General features: G+C 43.4%; 1 protein-coding gene across 1 annotated transcript in view; it reads left to right on the top strand.

Annotated features, from left to right (window-relative positions):
- LOC103737145 (ryanodine receptor 2) overlaps positions 1-19592 on the top strand; it is a 216733-nt gene that overhangs the window by 179597 nt on the left and 17544 nt on the right. Inside the window, exon 16 of the mRNA XM_008836859.1 lies at positions 3967-4062. Coding sequence (XP_008835081.1) covers positions 3967-4062 — 96 coding nt within the window. The remainder of the gene's footprint in view (positions 1-3966; positions 4063-19592) is intronic.

Consider the following 19592-nt stretch of genomic DNA (forward strand, 5'->3'; position numbering starts at 1 on the left):
TTCTTTTCTGATCCTGTCTATTTGGTGTTCTATGTGCTTCCTGTATTTGTATGGGTGTATCTTTCCTTAATTTCTGGAAATTCTTTTCTACAATCCTGTTTAAGATCTGTTTTAGACCTATTTAATGGTCTATACCAGTAATCTGAAATTCTTCTCCTTCCTCTATGCCTATGATACATAAATTTGGTCTTTTCATGGTGTCCCACATCTTTGCATATTCCATTCCTGTGTTTTAAAAATTTTTTCATAATCTTTGCTTGAGTGGTCCAATTCTTCAACTTTATCCTCCAGTGCTGATATTCTGTTTTCCATTTCATTCTTTCTAGTGGTGAGGCTTTCCCCTGATGTTTCATGTTGACTTATTGAGTTTTCCACTTCTTTCTTCATTTCTGCCTGAGTTTTCTTCAATGTTTCTCTTTTGTGGTGAATTCATTCAGAAGTTTATCCCTATGTTCTTTTAGCTCTTTGATTTGTTTCTTCATGTGTTCTTTAAATTCACTGAATTCCTTGATCATGTTTATGATTGTTCTTTTAAATTCAGTGTCCTGGGTTATATCTAGGGATTTCTCCTTGTAGAACTCTTCTACAGGATTGGTGGGCTTTGCTGGGGTCAGTTTATTTTATTTTGATTTTGGCATATGAATTTCTTTTGTTGTTTGTGATTCTGATATGAAAATTATGTTGAAGTTTATTTCTGTTTGTTTTATAGGTATGCCTTGGTCCTTTTCTTATTGTTTATGTAAAGGTGGTTGGTCCAGGTTTCAGGTTCTCTCGGGTTTTATTTTGGAGGCAACTGATGGCTTCAGATCAGCTACTCAGGAGCACCCACAAAAGCCCAGGTCAGGTTCCAGTCAGGTACATTCAGGCTTCCTTCTAAGGTTTGGACCCCTAGTAGCGGAAACTCAGAGAAAAATTTGGGAAGTTCCCTAAGGTGGGTCCAATTTTGGTACTCTGAGGCATTCTCCTGAGTTCTCAACCCCTATCCCAGAGGAAGGCCAGAACAGGCACTCTCTTGTGGTCTGCTGAGATCTCAGCACCACACCGATGGAAGTCAGAATAGGCACTCTCAGACTGTCTGCTAAGATCTCAGCCTTATCCTACCAAAGGGCAGGGGTCTACCCAGGGGCCTTGAGAGGGTCCTCATATAATCCCAATTAGGGGGCCAGCCAGGTACGGCATGATTAGGGGAAGTCACCACCATGTGGAGGCAGGATCTAAGCACTCTCGGGTGGTCCCCTGAGTTCTCAGCCCCTATGCCAGAGGTAGACCAGAACAGGCACTCTCTGGAAGTCTTCTGAGACCTCAGGCTTATCCTACCAAAGGGCAGAGATCTGCCCAGGGGCCTTGGGAGGGACCTCATGTAATCCCAGTTAGGACGTTGGGTACAATGCTATTAGGGGAAGCTCACCACCACATGGAGGCAGGATCCAGGTGCTCTGAGGCCATCCCCTGAGTTCTCAGCCCCTATATGCTTCTGTGACTTTTATTGCAGAGTACCTTCCAAACTATGAGAGATAATCCTCAGGGAGGAGGCTTCCAGATCAGTTCCAGCTCAAATCCTTCAATTTCTGTGTTTGAAGTGTGTGGTATCTTCAACAGTAGAGTCTTACCTTCAAGTTCTAGGAGGCAACCAAGTTCAGCAGCAGTAGCCTCTATTGTTTTGGAAGTCTCTTTGACTACCATGGCAAACAACTTGAAGGGAGGCTTCCCTTGCTTGGCCGTGGAGCTTTTGTTAGTTGGTTTGTCTCTGGGAGCTGGTGTTATGCCTCATCTTTGATACTTATGTATTTATATGTATTACTTTTGATCCCCTCATCATCTGTAATTTGCTTAGGACAGAGCTGAAGCTGTTAAGTGCATGTCTTTTAATTCTGCTTTCCTCTTTAATTTCCAGCTTCATTGTGAGGTGTCAGCACAAGCTCTAACATCCCTATTTGCAGTAAATAAATGTAATGTGCTTTTCTTTGTGGCTTGCTGCATGATTTTCTTCTGTCCCATAACAGTGAAATAAGTCATTCTTGCTTTACTCATTTATTCAAGAATCACTTTATATCTAACATTAAATCTTTGTACTATCCCTCTTTGAAAAGCAAAAGTAAAATTAAAAGCATGTATTAAATTTCAATGAATGTAACTCTATAAATAATTGGATACTGCACCTATACTTTGTTTCAATTGCTATTGCCCTCTCTTGGGAACAAATACTTTAAAACGTTTTTTATTTATGGGGCTGGAGAAATGGCTCAGCGGTTAGTAGCACTGGCTGCTCTTGCAGAGGACCTGGATTTGATTCCCAACATCCACATGCAGCTAACAACCATCTGGAACTCCAGTTCCATGGGATCTGATGCCCTCTTCTGACCTCTGCAGTCACTGTATGACACAGGTGTACCACATGCAGGCAACACACTCATACACATAAAATAAGAATAAAAATCCATTCATTCATTTATTTGTCCGTGCGTCTGTGCTTGCACCCAGGGCACCTTGCATACTTGGAAGTCAGAGGACACCTTGCAAGAGTCCTTTCTTTCCTTTCATCATGTGGTCCAGGGAATTGAACTCAGGTTGTCAGGCTTGGCAGCAAGCACCTTTACTTACTAAGCCATCTCGCTGGCCTGGGGACAAATGTTCTTATAGATTAAACTTTGTGGTACCATCTATTACACAGACCCCTCATCAATCCGCAGTGCCTCATCTTTAATCACTGCCCCAGAAGTCTTGTTTCTGAGTGTCCTTTCACCTGCGGCCTCTGAGGACATCCCTAGTACCAGAACCAGACAGTGGTCTTTATTATCCACACACCCTCTGTGCTTACAGGCTTCTTCATGCAGCTGAAGAAAGAGCATTCTTCCCGTCTTCTTCTGTCATGCTCTATTCTCTGGGCAGACAGAAACTTTCTGTAGCTACTTTGTAAAGAGGAAATGTGAAGGGCATCTTTAAGTGTAGCTGCAAGTCTAACCCCAGGGCCTTCATCCCCTGCAGTTACTCAGGAAGCACCAGGTAGAGCCTCTGACTTCACGTCTTTAATGTACTCCCTAGTGTGACCAGATTGTAAATAATGATTTTCCCCTCTGGGAACATCTTTCTGCTTGTCAATATCATGCTGTTCAAAAATCTTACCCACACTTGCAAGCAGTTACAGTTTCTAGGCAATCTTACAGATATAAGAGAAGAACTTCTATTAAAAAAATACTGGGCTTGTTTTGACAAAACTAAATCTGTCGAGTTTTAATGGGAAAAAAATGAAAATTATAATTGAGTATATAAAATGGATTGAAAGAATTAAATCCCATGTAGGAATTCGATGTGAGGAAGGATCTTTGGTTAAAGAATTGAACAAAACTCAAAGCTAGCCCAAGATAGGTTTCTTTATTTGCAGCTATTTCAGCCTTCTGTACGCTTTGTCAGTCTCAAACGGGAGAGGATGGTTTACAGCCTTACTCAGTATCGGCCCATCCTCCCTTTCCCACACGTTTAGCTGCATCTCTCCATCTACCTGCTGGAGTTATAGGCACGAATTGTGTGTCTTCATGTGTTGCAGTACATGTTCAGGAACTTTGGTGTGTTTTTTACCTTCCTCGGAATGTAGGTGTGAAAACTGGGCTCTGGAGGGATCAAATAGCTCAGTGCAATGGCTGATTAAAAGCAATGAGCATTAGCGCCCACGTGAGGAAGCACCGAGTGCACTGGCTTTCCCCACCGCTCTTCTATTCCCTCCCAGCGAGCAGTGTTTCCTTCTGGAATGGTTCTCCTTCCAATGAGAGACCTTTTCAATTCCTGTTAATAGATATCAAGGCATTATTTTTTAAAATTTCAGTTTTGTATATGTATATGCGTCTGCATGGGGTTTAGATGATGCCAGAAGATCCTTTGGTGACTCAGAGCCAATCTTTTAGGCCTCCTATGATTCCACCTTGATCTTTGAACTTGAAAATGACATGAATATGAATTCTTGTTTTGCAGCGGCTCTAATTAGAGGAAATCGTAAAAACTGTGCTCAATTTTCTGGCTCCCTTGACTGGCTGATCAGCAGATTGGAAAGATTAGAAGCATCCTCTGGTATGTTTTTCTCATTTTCTCCTTGGTATGATATGTTATTCCTGTTTCATTATCTTTCTTGTCCTCAGAGACAGAGAACAAACTTGCATGTTCAGTGTCATGGGTCTTCTTTTTAATTGGTTAAATATTTTTGCTTATTGATCAGGCCACTGTTCTTAGTTCTTTCTCAATGGTGTCAATGGAGGAACACAGCTCTTACCTCAAAGGGGACAAGAGAGTTTATTCCAGAGCCAAATATGGGTGACCATGGCTCAGGAGCACAGAGTTAGCTTACCCCAAATACCATGTTCCAATGTTATAAATGTTTGATGAATTTTTTTGTTACTGAACAAAGACAGTCATTAATCAAAGCAGTTTTCAAATACTTTAATGGAATATATTAGGTGGATGAATTAAAACAAAGCGGGGGATCTCAGCTATTAGCCTCAGATGGTAACTGATGGCACTGTTAGCCTTTTAGTTGGTGGAAAGTAGAGTTTTGTTAAGCTATTACATTCTAAAATGTTTTGTATGTTAGTTACAGAATGTAAGTTCAGATAGAGAGTGGGGCAGCAAATGGCTATTTAGGGGACTAAAGTAAGCCCAAGATAAATTGTAATTTAGCTCCAGACTCCCCACAGTCATCCAGGCTCTAATCAGTTAATCAGCCTTACAGAAGATTCAGTGGAAAGAGCAGTTCTTTTGGGGAAACTTTTGTACACAACAGCAGTCTAACAATATGTTGTCCATTTACATTCATAAAACAAGTCTAGTTATGAAGTCCTGAAAGTCACTAAAGAGCCAAAGTTGTAATTCTTTTTCAAATTGATGACTCCTACTATAGTCAATACATACACCAGAGAAATGGGCTTGGACTACTCCCCTGGTGGTCAAAAGAATGCAGATATAGCAAGTGTACTTGAATAGACCTGAGGTGTTGGTTTCCCAAACGATACAGCACTGCATGTATTTAAAAGAGAATTCATAATCCCGGCAACCATCCATGCAGTGGGACCATCATGGAAGGTGGGCGACTTGGTGTGTGTGTGTGTATGTGTGGCCTCTCTGTTGTGTTTGTGTGTGTTGGACGGTTCTCAGAGGTGGCCACGTGTGGTAGCCAGGTATGCAGGATGCACTAGGCTGTTGATTTAGCCAAGCAAGGAGTTAAAAGTAGAGGGAAGAGGGAGTAGACCACTCACTGGGCTCTCCAGACCTGGGTGTTTGGGTTTCCAAAATGATGCTGAATAGACAAACGGGACAAAGTTGATTAGACCCAGGGGAGGGAGGGTCCTGCAGGGCTGAGAGCTAGTGACCACAACCTTGATTTCACCTTCCTTTTCCATTCCCTTTCTCTCCACTGCACTTGACCTCCTGCCAGTCAAAATGAAGCCTCAGGAGATAGTGATGTGTTAAAATAAATACCAAGAGCTTTACATGGTCAGTACACAGATCTCTCTCTAAGATCATCAGTCACCAAGTAGTAATGTCTCTTCAGCATCCACATTATCCTGTGGGGTTTTCAGTTTACCTGAATTTACTTTGATTATTTTCTACCATGTGTGGATCCTGGCTGCTTCCATTTCTGTGGCTCCTAGTGAGAAAATCAGCTTTTGTCTGTGGAATGAAAGGAGGTGTGTGAGCAGAAAGTGAATGGTGAGCTGGTGCAGGCTTTGCCTTGCAGGACTTTGGAGCTCAGGGTGCAGGTGCCTGAGCCAGAATCAGCTGGTATCTGAAGGGAAAGGGCTGGCTGGCGTCTGCTGTTAAGGTAAAATTTAAAAGATACTAGGAGGTTGTCAGTTGGAGGGGCTGCAGAGATGCCTCAATGGCTAGGAGCACTGGTTGCTCTTCCAGAGGACCTGGGTTCAGTACTCAGCACTCACATGGCAGCTAACAGCCATCAATAACTCCAGTTCCAGAGGATCAAACACCCTCTTATGGTCTCCATGGACATTGTGCTTAGGCGTGCAGTTACACACAGGCAAAACACTCATACAGATAAAATAAAAATAAGTAAGTAAATAAATGAAACACACAATTAAAGACCTTCATGGATTGTAGGCTGGACAAAGGTGCTGGAGGAATTAGACTTCAGATGAGAGCTTTGCTAACCGAGTTACAGCATCATGCATGTGGGGGCCTGGAAGGAAACAGAATTTCCTGCTCTTACATGTTTCTTGGGAGGGGGAGGGGAAAGTTTTCCCATCACCTGACTTAGACTACTTGCTAGGAGGCTCTGATATGGTCTAGGACCATAACTCAGGGATGCCTTGGGCCAAGCAGCAGGGAGCAGGGCTCTCCAGAGATGCAAGGCTGGAGGGAGGGAATTCAGCTCTCTAAGAGCTATAAAATCATAGCATGTGGCCCCTTAGCTTTCTGTAGCTGTACCTTGAGGGAGATTATAAGAGCTGTGGCCTTATTTTGGAGAAAGAGAGAGGCAACTAGAGGGGCTGTGATCTCACACCCCAGTCCTCTGGAAAGATGTATGTTACCCTGGCAGTCAGGCCAGGGGCTTAGCACAAGCAGGTTTGGTTATCTCAGTTACAGAAAATGTTTTTCCTAAAACATTTCCAAATTTTCCCTGAATGTCTGGACCCCAGTCAACCAGTCTCAGAGAAGCAGAGTGATGTCCCCCTACCCATGAAAATTTTGATGGGGTGAGGAATTTGGGGCCAACTGGTATCTTTGGTATTCCTGGACTCCATTCTTCGTTGCCATCTTCAGCTTTTGAAGCTGGAAAGCAGAATTCTCAAACTCTTAATCCCATTTAATACTTGCTGGCCAGGTGATAGGTTCCCAGGCTGTTCTGAGCTCACCTGTATGTCATGTCACAGACCAGAGAGAACATTACTCCACAAAGAATACCTTTGGTGTCTTGAGGCAGTGTCTTTCTACGCAGCCCAGGTTGGTGCATAATTTACAACCTTCCTTCCTTGGCTTCATGACTGCACACGTGTGTCAACATGCCCAACCCCAAAGAAAACCTTTCTAAAAGAAAGACCAGGTCCTCTCTGGTCCTGCAGCCCAGGAGGAAAGGTGCACATGGACAGTAGGAAGAGCAGGATGGAAGAATATGAGTTGTGGTGTCATGGGACTAGTGTGCTGTTCACATCATGGTTCTTTTTTGTGTAAACCAAGGCACTATGGTGACTTGCCAAATGCCTCTTAAGATATGTAATTCCGACCACAAAGCAACTGTGTAAGAAGCTAGTGAAATTACAGAGGAGCACATCTCATTTGATGAGCACCAATACACCAGGTATTGTTCTATGTGCTTTGCATATTGATATCAATACTTTAACCCACATATGGTCCCATGGGGCAGGTGCCATTGCCGCCTAGGGATGAGGGAGCTGCATAAATGAGTCTCAGAGAAAATTAAGGATGATGTCTAGCACCGTCCCTCCCTCTAGCACAGTGTCCATGATGCTGGCCACCTCCTTTTATCTAGCAAACTCCATTGTTGACGCTAAAGCGTATCTCTCACCTCAAAGAGGATAGTCTATTCCAGAACCAATATGAGTGACCATGGCCCGGGAACACAGATTCAGGTTACCCCAGATTCCATGTTCCAACATGATAATAGTTTCATGAAGTTTTTATAGTAACAGAACAAAGAAAAGTTATCAATCAAGATGCTTTTCAAATACATTGGTGGAAAAATGCAGTAGGCAGGCACAGCAGAAGAAAAATCTCAGCTATAAGCTTCGGATGACACTCAGCCTCTTGATCGGTGGAAGCTGGTGGTCTGCTAAGTTAATACATTCCAAAGGGTTTTTATGTGCTAGCTGATCGGCCTTTGTAGAATGTTCAGTTTCAAGATCCAGTTTTCCTGGGAATTTCATTCACACCCTGATGCCAACTACCTCCCTCTGGCACAGTGTCCATGATGCGCTCCAGATTCCTACCGAGTGTGAGATTATTCATGCGAATTAAAGTGCATACAATTGTGTTGATGGGATATTCTTTGGGTTTGGGATCAGCTTTCTTCTTTCTTTTCAAGCAAAGTAAAATTTCTAAGCAGAGTTTCCTGATGTGTCTTTTGACCTCCCTTTTCCCTGGGATCCCTCTTGGGATGCTTTCAAATGCCTTAATTCTATTTCTATTTGTAAGTACCACTTTGAGAAATTATCAGAAAGCCCAAGTTAGGAAATAAGGCAAAAAAATGATGGAAGCAAAGAAATTGTTTAGAGAGGAAGTGGCAGCGAAGACTGTAGGGAGCCACACAGTCAGGTTTCCAAGAACTTGTTACACTGTGTTGCAGGCTGAGCGATGATAAACGCACGAATTTATGAGGTACACCATGAGAATATGTGTATTTGTCATGAGTCAGCCAAACTGATTCACATTTCCATCACCTGAAATACTTGTTTTATGTGCGTTTTGTATAGCAAGAACACTTGCAGTTTACTCTTGGAGGTTTCAAAATATATAAAACTGTTGTTGACTATGGTTTCACCAGGCTGTATAGTCGATCTCAAAAACCTTATTCCTTAATAACTGAAACTCTGTACCTTTTGGCCAACGTCTCCTCATCCTCCTTTCCCCCAAGTCTCTGGTAACCACTGTCCTCTCTCCTTCTAGAAGTTTGGTGGTTTTAGATTCCAATGGCAGAAGCAGCTGGGATCCAAGAGTTTCAATGCATGAATCTGTGGGGACATTACACATTTGAACCTCAGCAATGTCTAGCTGTGCCTCAAGGGCCGTAACTCAAAGAAATGGCGGAAGGTTGGTGTGATCAAGTGCAGGGGGTTGACATGTTCGGAAAGGCCTTCTTCTCTTTAGGTGCCTCAGCTCTCGGGTTACCATTTGGGGATATTAGGTGGCTGAAGAAAGGCAAGCAGCTATTCAGGGGGCGGGATGGACATTTCCTGTCACTTGCTAAAGATCTATGTATTTAGTATTTTTATGTGTATGTGTATGTACCTGTGTGAGGTTTTATGTACCAGTTGAGTGTAGGAGCCCACGAAGGCCAGAAGAGGGCTTTGGATCTCTAGGAACTGGAGTTACAGGTGACTGTGAGCCGCCACAGGGCACTGGGAATCAAATTCAGTTGAGCCGCCTCTCCAGCCCTCAGTGCCATTTTTAGAGCAATCTGTTCCCTGCACGGTTTTGCAATGATCGAAGTGTTCTTTATTGAGAAACCTGCCATCCTGTTCCTTTTAAATTTTTTTTTGATTTATTTATTATTTTATGTGTATGAATGTTTCACCTACATGTATGTAGGTGTACCATGTATGTGCACTGCCCATGGAGCCAGAAGAGGGTGTCAGTTCTCCTGAAACTGGTGTTGTGGGAGGTCGTTAGCCGCCATGTGGGTGCTGGGAACTGAGCCTGGGTCCTCTGGAAGAGCAGCCCATACTTTTAACCACTGAGTCATCTCTCCAGCCCCTTCATCTCCTCTCTTAGTAAGAGCCAGGGAAGCAGTCCTTACTTCGTTCCACTGCCAGAGCTGTTTAACACAGTGTTCAGCACCTGGTTACAGAATGGCTTAAAGTTCCCAAAGCTGTCACAATTATTTCTTGCAGTTTTGAAGTTCATCTTTTTTTTTTTTTGTCTTTTTGAGACAGGGTCTCCTTGTAGCCCCAGCTGTCCTGGAACTCACTATGTAGACCAGGCTGGCCTCAAACTCACAAAGATCCACCTGCCTCTGCCTCCCAAGTGCTGGGATTAAAGGCGTGTGCCACCACACCCGGCCGTTCATCATTTTTTTAAAGACAAAACTTTTGTGACTAGAGCAATAATCCATCCTAGTTCCTGGGCCTTCCTCCTTGATACCTAATTAGATGTGACCTGCTGAGTCAGAGGGAAGGTCCTTGGGTCATTTTCTAGATTTACTATTACTGATGGAGAAATCATAGCTAAGACATTTGAGTGACAGCAACAATTCTAACTTTATGATAACAGAGAAAGTAACAATTCCTCCAGGGGGTTGGCTTGGAGGTGGTGATGTTAGCTTTTCTTAATCTTTTGTTTGTGTATGTGTATGCATGTGTGTGTGGGTGAGTGTGGGCATATGATGTATGTGTAGAGGTCAGAGACCGATACCTTGGGTATCAGCCTGTGTCTTCCACCTTGTCTTTTAAATTTATGTATTTATTATTTATATTTTATGTGTATGAATATATTGCCTGCATGTATATAAGTGCATTCATGTGCGCAATGCCTGAAGAGATCAGAAGAGAGTGTTGGAGCCCTTGGAACTGGAGTTATAGATGGTTCTTAGCCATCATGTGGGTGCTGAGAACCAAACCTGGGTCTGCTGCAAGAGCAGCCAGTGCTCTTAACTGCCATCTCTCCAGCCCCAACCTTGTCCTTGATACAGAGTCATCACCACTGTGCACACCAGGTTAACTGGCTTTCAGACTTCTGAGGACTTTCTTGTCTGTCCCTCACATCTCCCCAGAGGAACATTGGGATTAGAGAAGGTCACTACTGCCTCTGGCTCCTACATGAACCCTGGGGATCCAAACAGGTCCTCCTGCTTGCACAGCGAGTACTTTACCCACTGAGCATCTCCGCAGCCCAACGTGAGTGTCTCATTCAAAGCTTTGTGTTCCCTAGAAAGTCCACCATGAGATGTCCAAGGAGTTATGCTCTCCATTCTCAGAAGGAAAAAGTAAATCAGATCATGGTGACATTGGAGACTTGCTTGGCTCAGGACCTATAGTGTTTTTTCATGAATAATTATGTGTGATCGAGGTGTGTAAATGATGTTTTATGATGATGAATCAATTATGAAGGCAGGAAAGAATGGGCTGCATGTTGTAAATATATTTACTCCAAATGTTTGAAATAGTGGAAAATTCCTAATTTAGTAGTTAGTCCTTGTCAAACTTTAAAGTGAAACTCTGCCCTTGTCAGAAATGAAATACTTCTGAGCCATTTGGGAAAGGGGCGGGGGTGTGTGTTGCTGTGTTTCTACTTCCTTTCTCCAAAAAACATTAAGTTGTAACTAGAAAGGAAAAGGCAGAGAATGGGCAACTTTCACTTGGAAGGCTTCCTGTACGCCCTTGTATTTTAGCAGCAATGTGAAATGTGAGGGGAAACATCCCTTAAAGCAAAGTCCAAATGAAATCGAACCCTTTTTAATGGGGAAAAAAAAAGAAACAAAGAAAAGTTACTAGGTTCTCCTGAGGTCTTTTTCCCTTTCAAAATGCTCTTGTCAAAGAAGGTGGAGAAGATGGATAGCAAATTACATTTCTAGAAAATGGTTCTTACAATGAAAGAGGTCTTCAGCTATTTCAAAGTTGAGGTGGTTAAAAAAAAAAAAAAAAAGGTTCCGGGCTTTGTGACAAGTAGCCAAGTGATTTCATAATCATTTTCCATGGTTACCCTGGAAGAGTATTTCCAATGCTCTGAGCTTGGCAGGAAAACCCGGCTGGAATTCTGCACTAGACGCAGTTTTCTGGTTGATCTCATCGGGGCGGTGCTCCCTGGGTTCTACCAGGACTGACGACTGACCCGGCTCTTCCAATGTGCTTGTGCTCTGTTCCCTACCCTTCCCTTCCCTGCCCTGCAGGTGACAGTGGGCTGAGCAGCACAGGGGCACCTCCTGCCCGCAGCCTACTTTAAGGTTCTTGGATAACAGGGCTAGGGAGCCTGCCTTGTCCTGCGAATGTCAGTTTGTCTCCTACGCCTTATACAGGACAGTTCTGAGGCCTGGCCTCCAAACACACTAACCCTGCTCTACTTAAGGAGAGATGAGAGGTTGCCCCCCCCGCCCCCCAGCTGTGAATACCACAGTCTGGATCCTTCCAGATCTGTTGACTGGTGTGGCAGGAACCACTGGGCCAGGGCTGTGCTGGACCTTGGAGAAGAGCCTGATTTGACAAAGGCGATCTTTGTGGGCTATATTTACCCTGCCTCCTGGGCTTTGCAGAGTAGTGTGAAGCTGTGAGAAGCTGGGGGAAGATGGGCCCCTGCACCCTATTTTTTTTTCTTTTTTTTTTTGTCACCAATGGGACACCACAGTGGGAAATTGGAATGCTGATTTCCTGTACTAGGCCGCAGGATGAATGCAGCTTTCTGTTTTTCAATTTATTCAGAGTCTGGTTGAGGAAGGCCTTGCAACCTTTCAGCTCGTACATACAGTCTTTAGTTTATGTGCAAAGTTATTTAGAGCATTGCATAAAACTATCTTTAGAGCTGGGAGTGATGGCGCATGCCTGTAGTCCCAGCACTTGGGAGGCAAAGGCAGGCGGATCTCTGTGAGTTCAAGGCCAGCCTGGTCTACATAGTGAGTTCCAGGACAGCTGGGGCTACAGGGAGACCCTGTCTCAAAAAGACCCCCCCCCCCAAAAAAAAGAAATACCTTTAGGCCAGCAAGATGGCTCAGCAGGTAAAGTTGCTGGCCACCAAGCCTGGATTACCTGAAACTTAGATTTAGGAGGACAGAAAAAGGAAGGAGTTTAAAGTTTAGAAATGAATCAGAGCCAGACCTGCACCTCTTTATGCAAAGTACACAGCAAAGCACAGAAAGCATCCTTAGAAACAGGCATCCACAACCCAGGGACGAGACCTTGAGGTTTGTATAGGAAAGCTAGCAGGCACAGCTGCAGCTCCCAGAAGTTAACTCAGTGCCTGGGTCTGGTGTCCTTTGGTGATTGAGGGCCTTCGTCCTAAGATTATTTCCTCAGGCAGAGCGGGCGAGTTATCTATAGCACTAAGGGAGACAGGTTGGCTCCATAAACAGTTTCTCTCAGTCTGGGGATTTGACCAATTGATGAGGCTTGAGCAAAGCCAGGCCACTAATTTACGACCAGTTGGCCACTTTCAGACATTTATGTTTCCGTGGCTTCCTTTAATGAAGCTTTTGGCTTCTCCTCCAAGTCATACCTTCTATCAGAAATTGATCCCTGGGATCCACATGGTGGAAGGATAGAACCAACTCCTGAAAACTGTCCTCTACTCATACACAATATATAACAAATAATAATAAATAAAATTATCTTTAGACTATGCATGTAATATGTATATAAAGCATAACTAGATTTTGTGTTTAGATTGAGGCTCTCCCTAAAATGACTCACTTTGTATATGTCAGTAACTGTTCCCCCACAAAATACTACCCAAAACTAAAACACCCCTGGTCCTGATGTTCCAGGTAAGGGAAACTCAACTTGGACATGTTCCTTTAAAATATTTTATTTATTATTTTATTTTATGTGTAGTAGATTGCCTGCATATGTATAATTGCATGCTTGTCATACACTGCCCATGGTGGTCAGAAGAGGGAGTCAGATCTCCTCGAACTGGAGTTACAGATGGTTGTTGGCTGCCATGTGTGTGCTGGGAACCAGACCAGGGTTCTCTGCAAGAGCAGCCAGTGCTCTTAACTGCTGAGCCATCTCTCCAGCCCCTCTTTTCTGTGTCATTCTAACACGAGATGTGATCTGCCATGTTTCCCACTTGAAGATGAAGGAAGTGAAACCACACAGCTTGCCCATCGAAGGGGGGAAGAGCTGGGGTCGAACCTGTGTGCTGTCAGTCCTGTGAGCCCTGGGGTGACGTCATTTCTGTTCCTCATTCTTTCCTCCGGAGCTGACATGGTGACTGACCTGCTGAATCCACTTGGTGATCAACAGATAGATGAATGAAAAAAGTAAATCTCAAAAACCATGGGGTCAGAAAAGCATCAGATTATCTTGTAGTGTTTATTTTACGTCTACTCAGCATTTCGTTAGCTTTTTACTCCTTCGATTTTGTTTTTTGAGTCAGGGTCTCCCTATAACCCCAGCTGGCTTGGAACTTGCTATGTAGGTCAGGCTGGTCTTGGTCTCACAGAGACCCTCCTGCCTCTGCTTCCCTAGTGTGGGGGGCAAAGGAGTGTGCACCATGACATGCTGCATTCTCTTTTCTCAACTGTCTTTTAGGGTCCATCGTTCTGTTTGTTTGTAAATCCTGGACCCCCAGACTGATGACAGCCAGCCATCAGAAACCTAATTCAGACTTCACGGTGCATTGTAGTTACATTGTGCATGGTACAGGGACTCACATTCATCTTCCAACATCAAACCCTAATCCATCTTCTTGGCTTGTTTCTTTTGGTATGGGGTTCTGTTACTTTATATATGAATGAGAATATTATATACTAACTTCCATTTTTATTTTTTCTCTCCCTTTCCTGGTTTTACCAATCTGTGTTCTATTTTTAAACTTAACCTTTGTAAACCTTTCCCTTCCTCAGCATTACATGAACTCAAGAATTAATGAGTTTATTTTCTTCTTTAACCTCAAAACCATTATGGAAAAATTCAAAGTATATGCAATTATGTGCTTTTTTTCCATTAAGCTTGAAACCACACCTCTTGGGATTGCTGTTTTTAATATTAGGATGAATATATACACTTTCATTTTTTTGGTCTTTTTGAGACAGGGTCTCCCTGTAGCCCCAGCTGTCCTGGAACTCACTATGTGGACCAGGCTGGCTTTGAACTCACAGAGATCTGCCTGCCTCTACCTCCCGAGTACTGGGATTAAAGACGTGTGCCATCACGCCTGGCCCAGATATATCCACTTTTCCTTTGTGAGATAAGGAAGTCCTACACAGTAACTTCTGTTTTACTTTTATGACTCAGCCCTTTTAACCAAAAGAAGGAAAAACCACATCATTTATTTTTGGTTTATTTTGCAAAATTTTTTTAAATGAAATTAATAGTTTATCTATTAAACTCATATCATTTTTAAAAACCTTTGTGTGTGTATGATGTGAATATGTGTATGTGTGTATGCCCATTTGTGTGAGATACAGGTGTGTGCATGTCATGCCACACATTTAGTGCTCAGAGGACAACCACAGGTGCAGGTCCTCACTTTCTACCTTATCGGAGCCCGGGTTCCCTTGCTGTTCAGCACTGTGTACCCCAGGCTGGCTGACCGGGATACTGAGAATCCTCCTTTGGTCTCTGCCTCCCAACTTGATGTAGGAGCACCGGATTATAGATGTGCGTGGCCATACCTGCCCTTTGGTGGGTTCTGGGAATCTGAACTTGGGTCTTCATGCTTGCTTAGCAAGGCTTTACCCACCGAGCCATCTCCCTAGCCCTCAGATCAGTTCTTGACTTCAAACTAATGCTCATTTTAAATAAACAAAAATGCCTGTCTGTTGCTTCAAGAGAAGGTTTGGGGGATGCAGGCAGAACTCAGAACAGACATTGGAAGGATGTGTTGTGACTATTCAATCCCTGACAGCTGTGGGCTCAGTCCTCGCAAAGGGAATCAAGACTGAACTTCCAATTAGTTCACGTTAGAAGCGTCTGCCAAATTTACTTCCCCATTTTTCCTAATAGCTAGGACTACCCTTGACAGGGAGAGAATCTAACTTCAATATGTAATTTGCTATTTGTTGGCAGTTTGAATTCGTGGAGTAGAAATGTGTAATCATGAACTCTCAAGTGCGCAGCCCCAGCCACACGTGAATGCTTTCCTGTGTAACTCAGGTCCTTTCTCCTGGAGCCTCAGCATCCCCATGTGGAGGGAAGAAAACCTCAGGCCTCCTTCGGGCTTTCGCCAACACAGAACTCAATGGACCTTAATTATAGCAGACCCCATTTGCATATTTTTCTTTTCTCATAATGTCAATACCAAAAGATCTAATCAATCGTGATGCTTCTTTGCATTACTTCAGTGTTTGTTTAAACCCCCAGTCCACCTGATTGAACCTCACTGTGGAGGCCGGAGCGATGGCTCAGCAATGCAAAGCGTATACTGCTCGTGTAGAGGACCCAGGTGCTGTTCTCAGCATCCATATCCAGCAGCTCACAGCCATCTGTAGCTTCAGCTCCAGGGGATTCTGGTGCCCCCTCGTGGCCTCTGCAGGCACCACCTGTCTGCACTCATATGCACACAATAGACTCCCACAAAATCACAGGCACACACGGGCATAATTAAAAGTAAAAAACAGGTCTTAAAAAAGCCTCCCTGTGTGTATGCCTCTTCTGTCCTGTTACCACAGGTGTACACAGCCTCTGCAACTCTGCCTGGGTTCCTTCTTTGTTTAGTTTCTCTTATCAAGGTCTAGCATATTGAGATGATTAACTTCTGGGTTTCCTAATGTAACTTATTTTATTTGAATAACCAACTTGCTTCCATATCTCCACGCAGATCCGTAGATCTCCCCCCAGCATCCTTGTTCTGAGGGTCTGTTCACATGCACGTGCACATGCTCAAACACACACACACACACACACACACACACACACACACACACGTGTGTGCGAATGCATACCCTGCAAAAATTAAGTGCCATCGGGTGTTTACAGCTTTGATCTCAGCTCTGTGTGTGTTCTTCATACTTCAGGCCATCCCAAGGCTCCAGCATTATGTCCATTTTATGGGTAGGGACACTGGAGTCCAGAGAGGTTAGGGCACTTGCTGAGAAGCTCCATGACTCGGGTCTGGGCACATGGACTGGAGGTCACTGCATAATACAACAGAACAGTGACGATTCCTCTGTCTGGGGCCCTGTTCTGGAAGGGCAGCAGGCCATCACATACCTGATTGCACATTCTAGAACAGTCGCACGCGGTGCTCTGCATAGCCGTGGCCGACTTCTTCACAGCCTGTGTTCTTGCTCTCTCAGCTGTCTCAGCTGCAGGTCTGGAGGAGGACAGACACACCCAGAGTTCGAATAACTCAAAATTCAAGCTTTTCTGATCATGGTTTTCACTGAGCCTACAGCCCTTCGTGTAGGTTTTCCTCATGCATGTCCCCTATGTTTGCTTTTTGAGGGGAGAGTGTAACTCACACCAACCCATACCACGCCTTCCTGTTTGCTTCCCCTGGTTTGGCCTAAGGTTAGTCATAAGTGTATATGTGTAGCTAACAGTATACTCCATACATGCCATTTGTACTCAGGAAAATGGAGACTCAATGGGCTTTGTGAGTTGAAATTTCCACATTAGAAACAGATACCTACTACTCTATTCATGATGTGGTCCTCTTAAAATATACTTATCATAAAGGCTACAGTGCTCATTACATTGAATTTATGAAATCATGAAAAGGAGTGTACTAATTCAGCAATACCCAGCACTAACCCTCGTGAAAGTGTTGAAAATACATATTTAAAAACAATATACATGAGGACTGGAGAGGGTCATGGTGCTTGCTGCCAGGCCTGATGACCCAAGTTCAATCTCTGGGACCTACGTGGTAAGGGATCTACATGGTAAGAGGAGTGAACCAAGTCCCATATTGTCCTCTGACTGCCAGACGTGTGCTGTGGCACACCACCATACATATACACAAAAAATCCAAATAAATAAAAGTGTAAAGAAATATACATGATGGAACTTACTTATCTACTTTCAATTATATACTGTGAAGTTCTATGTTATTAAAATTTTTACTAAAATAATTTATTTTAACTTGCAAAACCAGTTGCTTGTCTAGATGGCTTTTTTGTGTGTGTGCATGGCTTTGGGAGCAATTTTTAGCCCATTATAATTATTTCATCCCAATTTTCTTTTAACCTTCAAAACTTCATAATTTTTTAAAGAATTTAACAGCAAGCTCTGGGAACTATCCCCATTCCTAGTATTATTCAAGATATTTACCCTTTGGTGGTCCATACCACTGTATTATTACTTTTCTGTTGCTGTGATAAAACACCATGACCAAGGGAACTTATAGAAGGAAGAGTTTATTTAGCTTACAGTTCCAAAGGGGCAAGAGTCCATCACGGTGAGGAGGCATAGTGGCAGAGGTGGCTGGAGGAGGAGCAGAAGCTGAGCTCTCACATCTTCAAGCAGGCACGGGAAGCAGACTGGAGATCTGGCAAGGCTTAAGAACTCTCTAATCCTGCCCCCAGTGACATGCTTCCTCCAGCATAGCCACACCTTTTAAGACTTCCCAAAACAGCGCCACCAACTGGGGACAGAATGTGCAAATGCTTAGAGCCTCTAGGGGATGTTCTCATTCAAACCTCTACAGTCACCTTTAGATGAGTGTTATTACCTGTATTAAGAACTAAGTCTCGACCTCATTTCTCCTTCAAGTCAGCGTCAGCATAATTTAAATATGCACATGGCATGATAGACCTAGTCTTTATTAATTTTTTATTAATTTTAAAATATTTTATTATTTTTATTTTATGTGTAGGAGTATATTGCCTACATGTATATAAGTACACCTGTCATGCAATGCCCACAGATATCAGAAGAGGGTGTTGAATCCCCTGGAACTGGAGTTACAAATGGTTGTCAGCTGCTGTGTGGGAACTGGTAACTGAACCCGGGTCCTCTGCCAGAGTAACCAGTGCTCTTAACCGCTGAGCCATCTCTCCAGCCCCTAGTCTTTATTTATTAAAAACAAAAACAAAAACAAAAACAAAAAAACAGCCCTTTGGCCTGTCCACTTCATTTTCTCATAAGGACTTTTTACTACAAAAGGAAAGGAGATTTGTAGTTCGTTCCAACACTTGAAAAGTTGTCAGTTTTCTGGACATTTTATGATCGGACCAGTAGAATTGAGGCAGATTGTTTATCTGTTGTATCTGACCACAGAGAACTGAAAAAAAAATTTTCATATGAAACACGAAATTCTTGCTGAATATGTGAAGCACTAGCCCTTTGTTCTCAATCTCTGGCCTTGCATTTTGTCACACACATTGCTCATCTCCAAAATCAAGCCCTGGGCTTTTCTGATAGCTTCTGTTTTGTGTGCACTATGGGTCTGGGATTTCTTTACTAAGCGAATCCTTTGTTCTTCTGTTTCCTGGTATCTTAATTTTATATGTGTAGCAGAAACTGGCTTCCTTACTCTAAAGGGCTAATAATGCCTTAGTCTATTTGGGTTGATAAGTAGGGTGGCTTATAATCTATAGATACTGATTATTTGGTGTTCTAGAGGCTGGTGTATCAGGACAGGGCTCCCTTTCTCATTGAAAGGTCATCCTCTCATGGTGAAGGACAGACAGGCTCGGTAGTGTTTCTTTTTCTGTACAGGCAGCCTCCACGCGCAAGAACAGCCCTCGTGACCTCATCGCCTTCCATGAAGCCTTCTTTACTCACCGTCACTTTAGGGGTTGGGCTTTTAGTCTATCAATTTTGGGAAGACATAACTCCGCAGATTACATCATCCACATAAATATTTTAGGGTCTGTGTACCCTCAGGTCCCAGGTATAGTCACTCAGTTCTGATTTGTAGTGGAAAGGTAGCCATAGTCTGTGAATGAATGTGTAAGGATGGCACAATAAAACTTTATTAACAGGCTGGAGAGATGGTTCAGTGGTCAAGCACGCTGACCGCACTTGCAGAGGACTCTGGTTTGATTCCCAGCACCCACATGGAGGCTACAAACCATCTGTAACTCCAGTTCAAGGGGATCCGATGCCTTCTTCTGACCACCAAGTTCACTGCACAACATGGATGCACCTACCTACATGCAAGCAATACACCTATACACATTAAATAAAAATAAAATTAAAAGAAAAAAGAAGTCAGACACAGTGGCATGTGCTTATAATCCCAGCACTAAGGGGTAGAGACAGATAGATCTGAGACTCATTGGTCAACCAGCCTAGCCTACTTAGCAAGCTGCAAGCTCAAAA

This window comes from Nannospalax galili, unplaced genomic scaffold (genome assembly GCF_000622305.1).
Source record: "Nannospalax galili isolate Female #2095 unplaced genomic scaffold, S.galili_v1.0 scaffold2618, whole genome shotgun sequence".
In the NCBI taxonomy this organism is placed as follows: Eukaryota; Metazoa; Chordata; class Mammalia; order Rodentia; family Spalacidae; genus Nannospalax; species Nannospalax galili.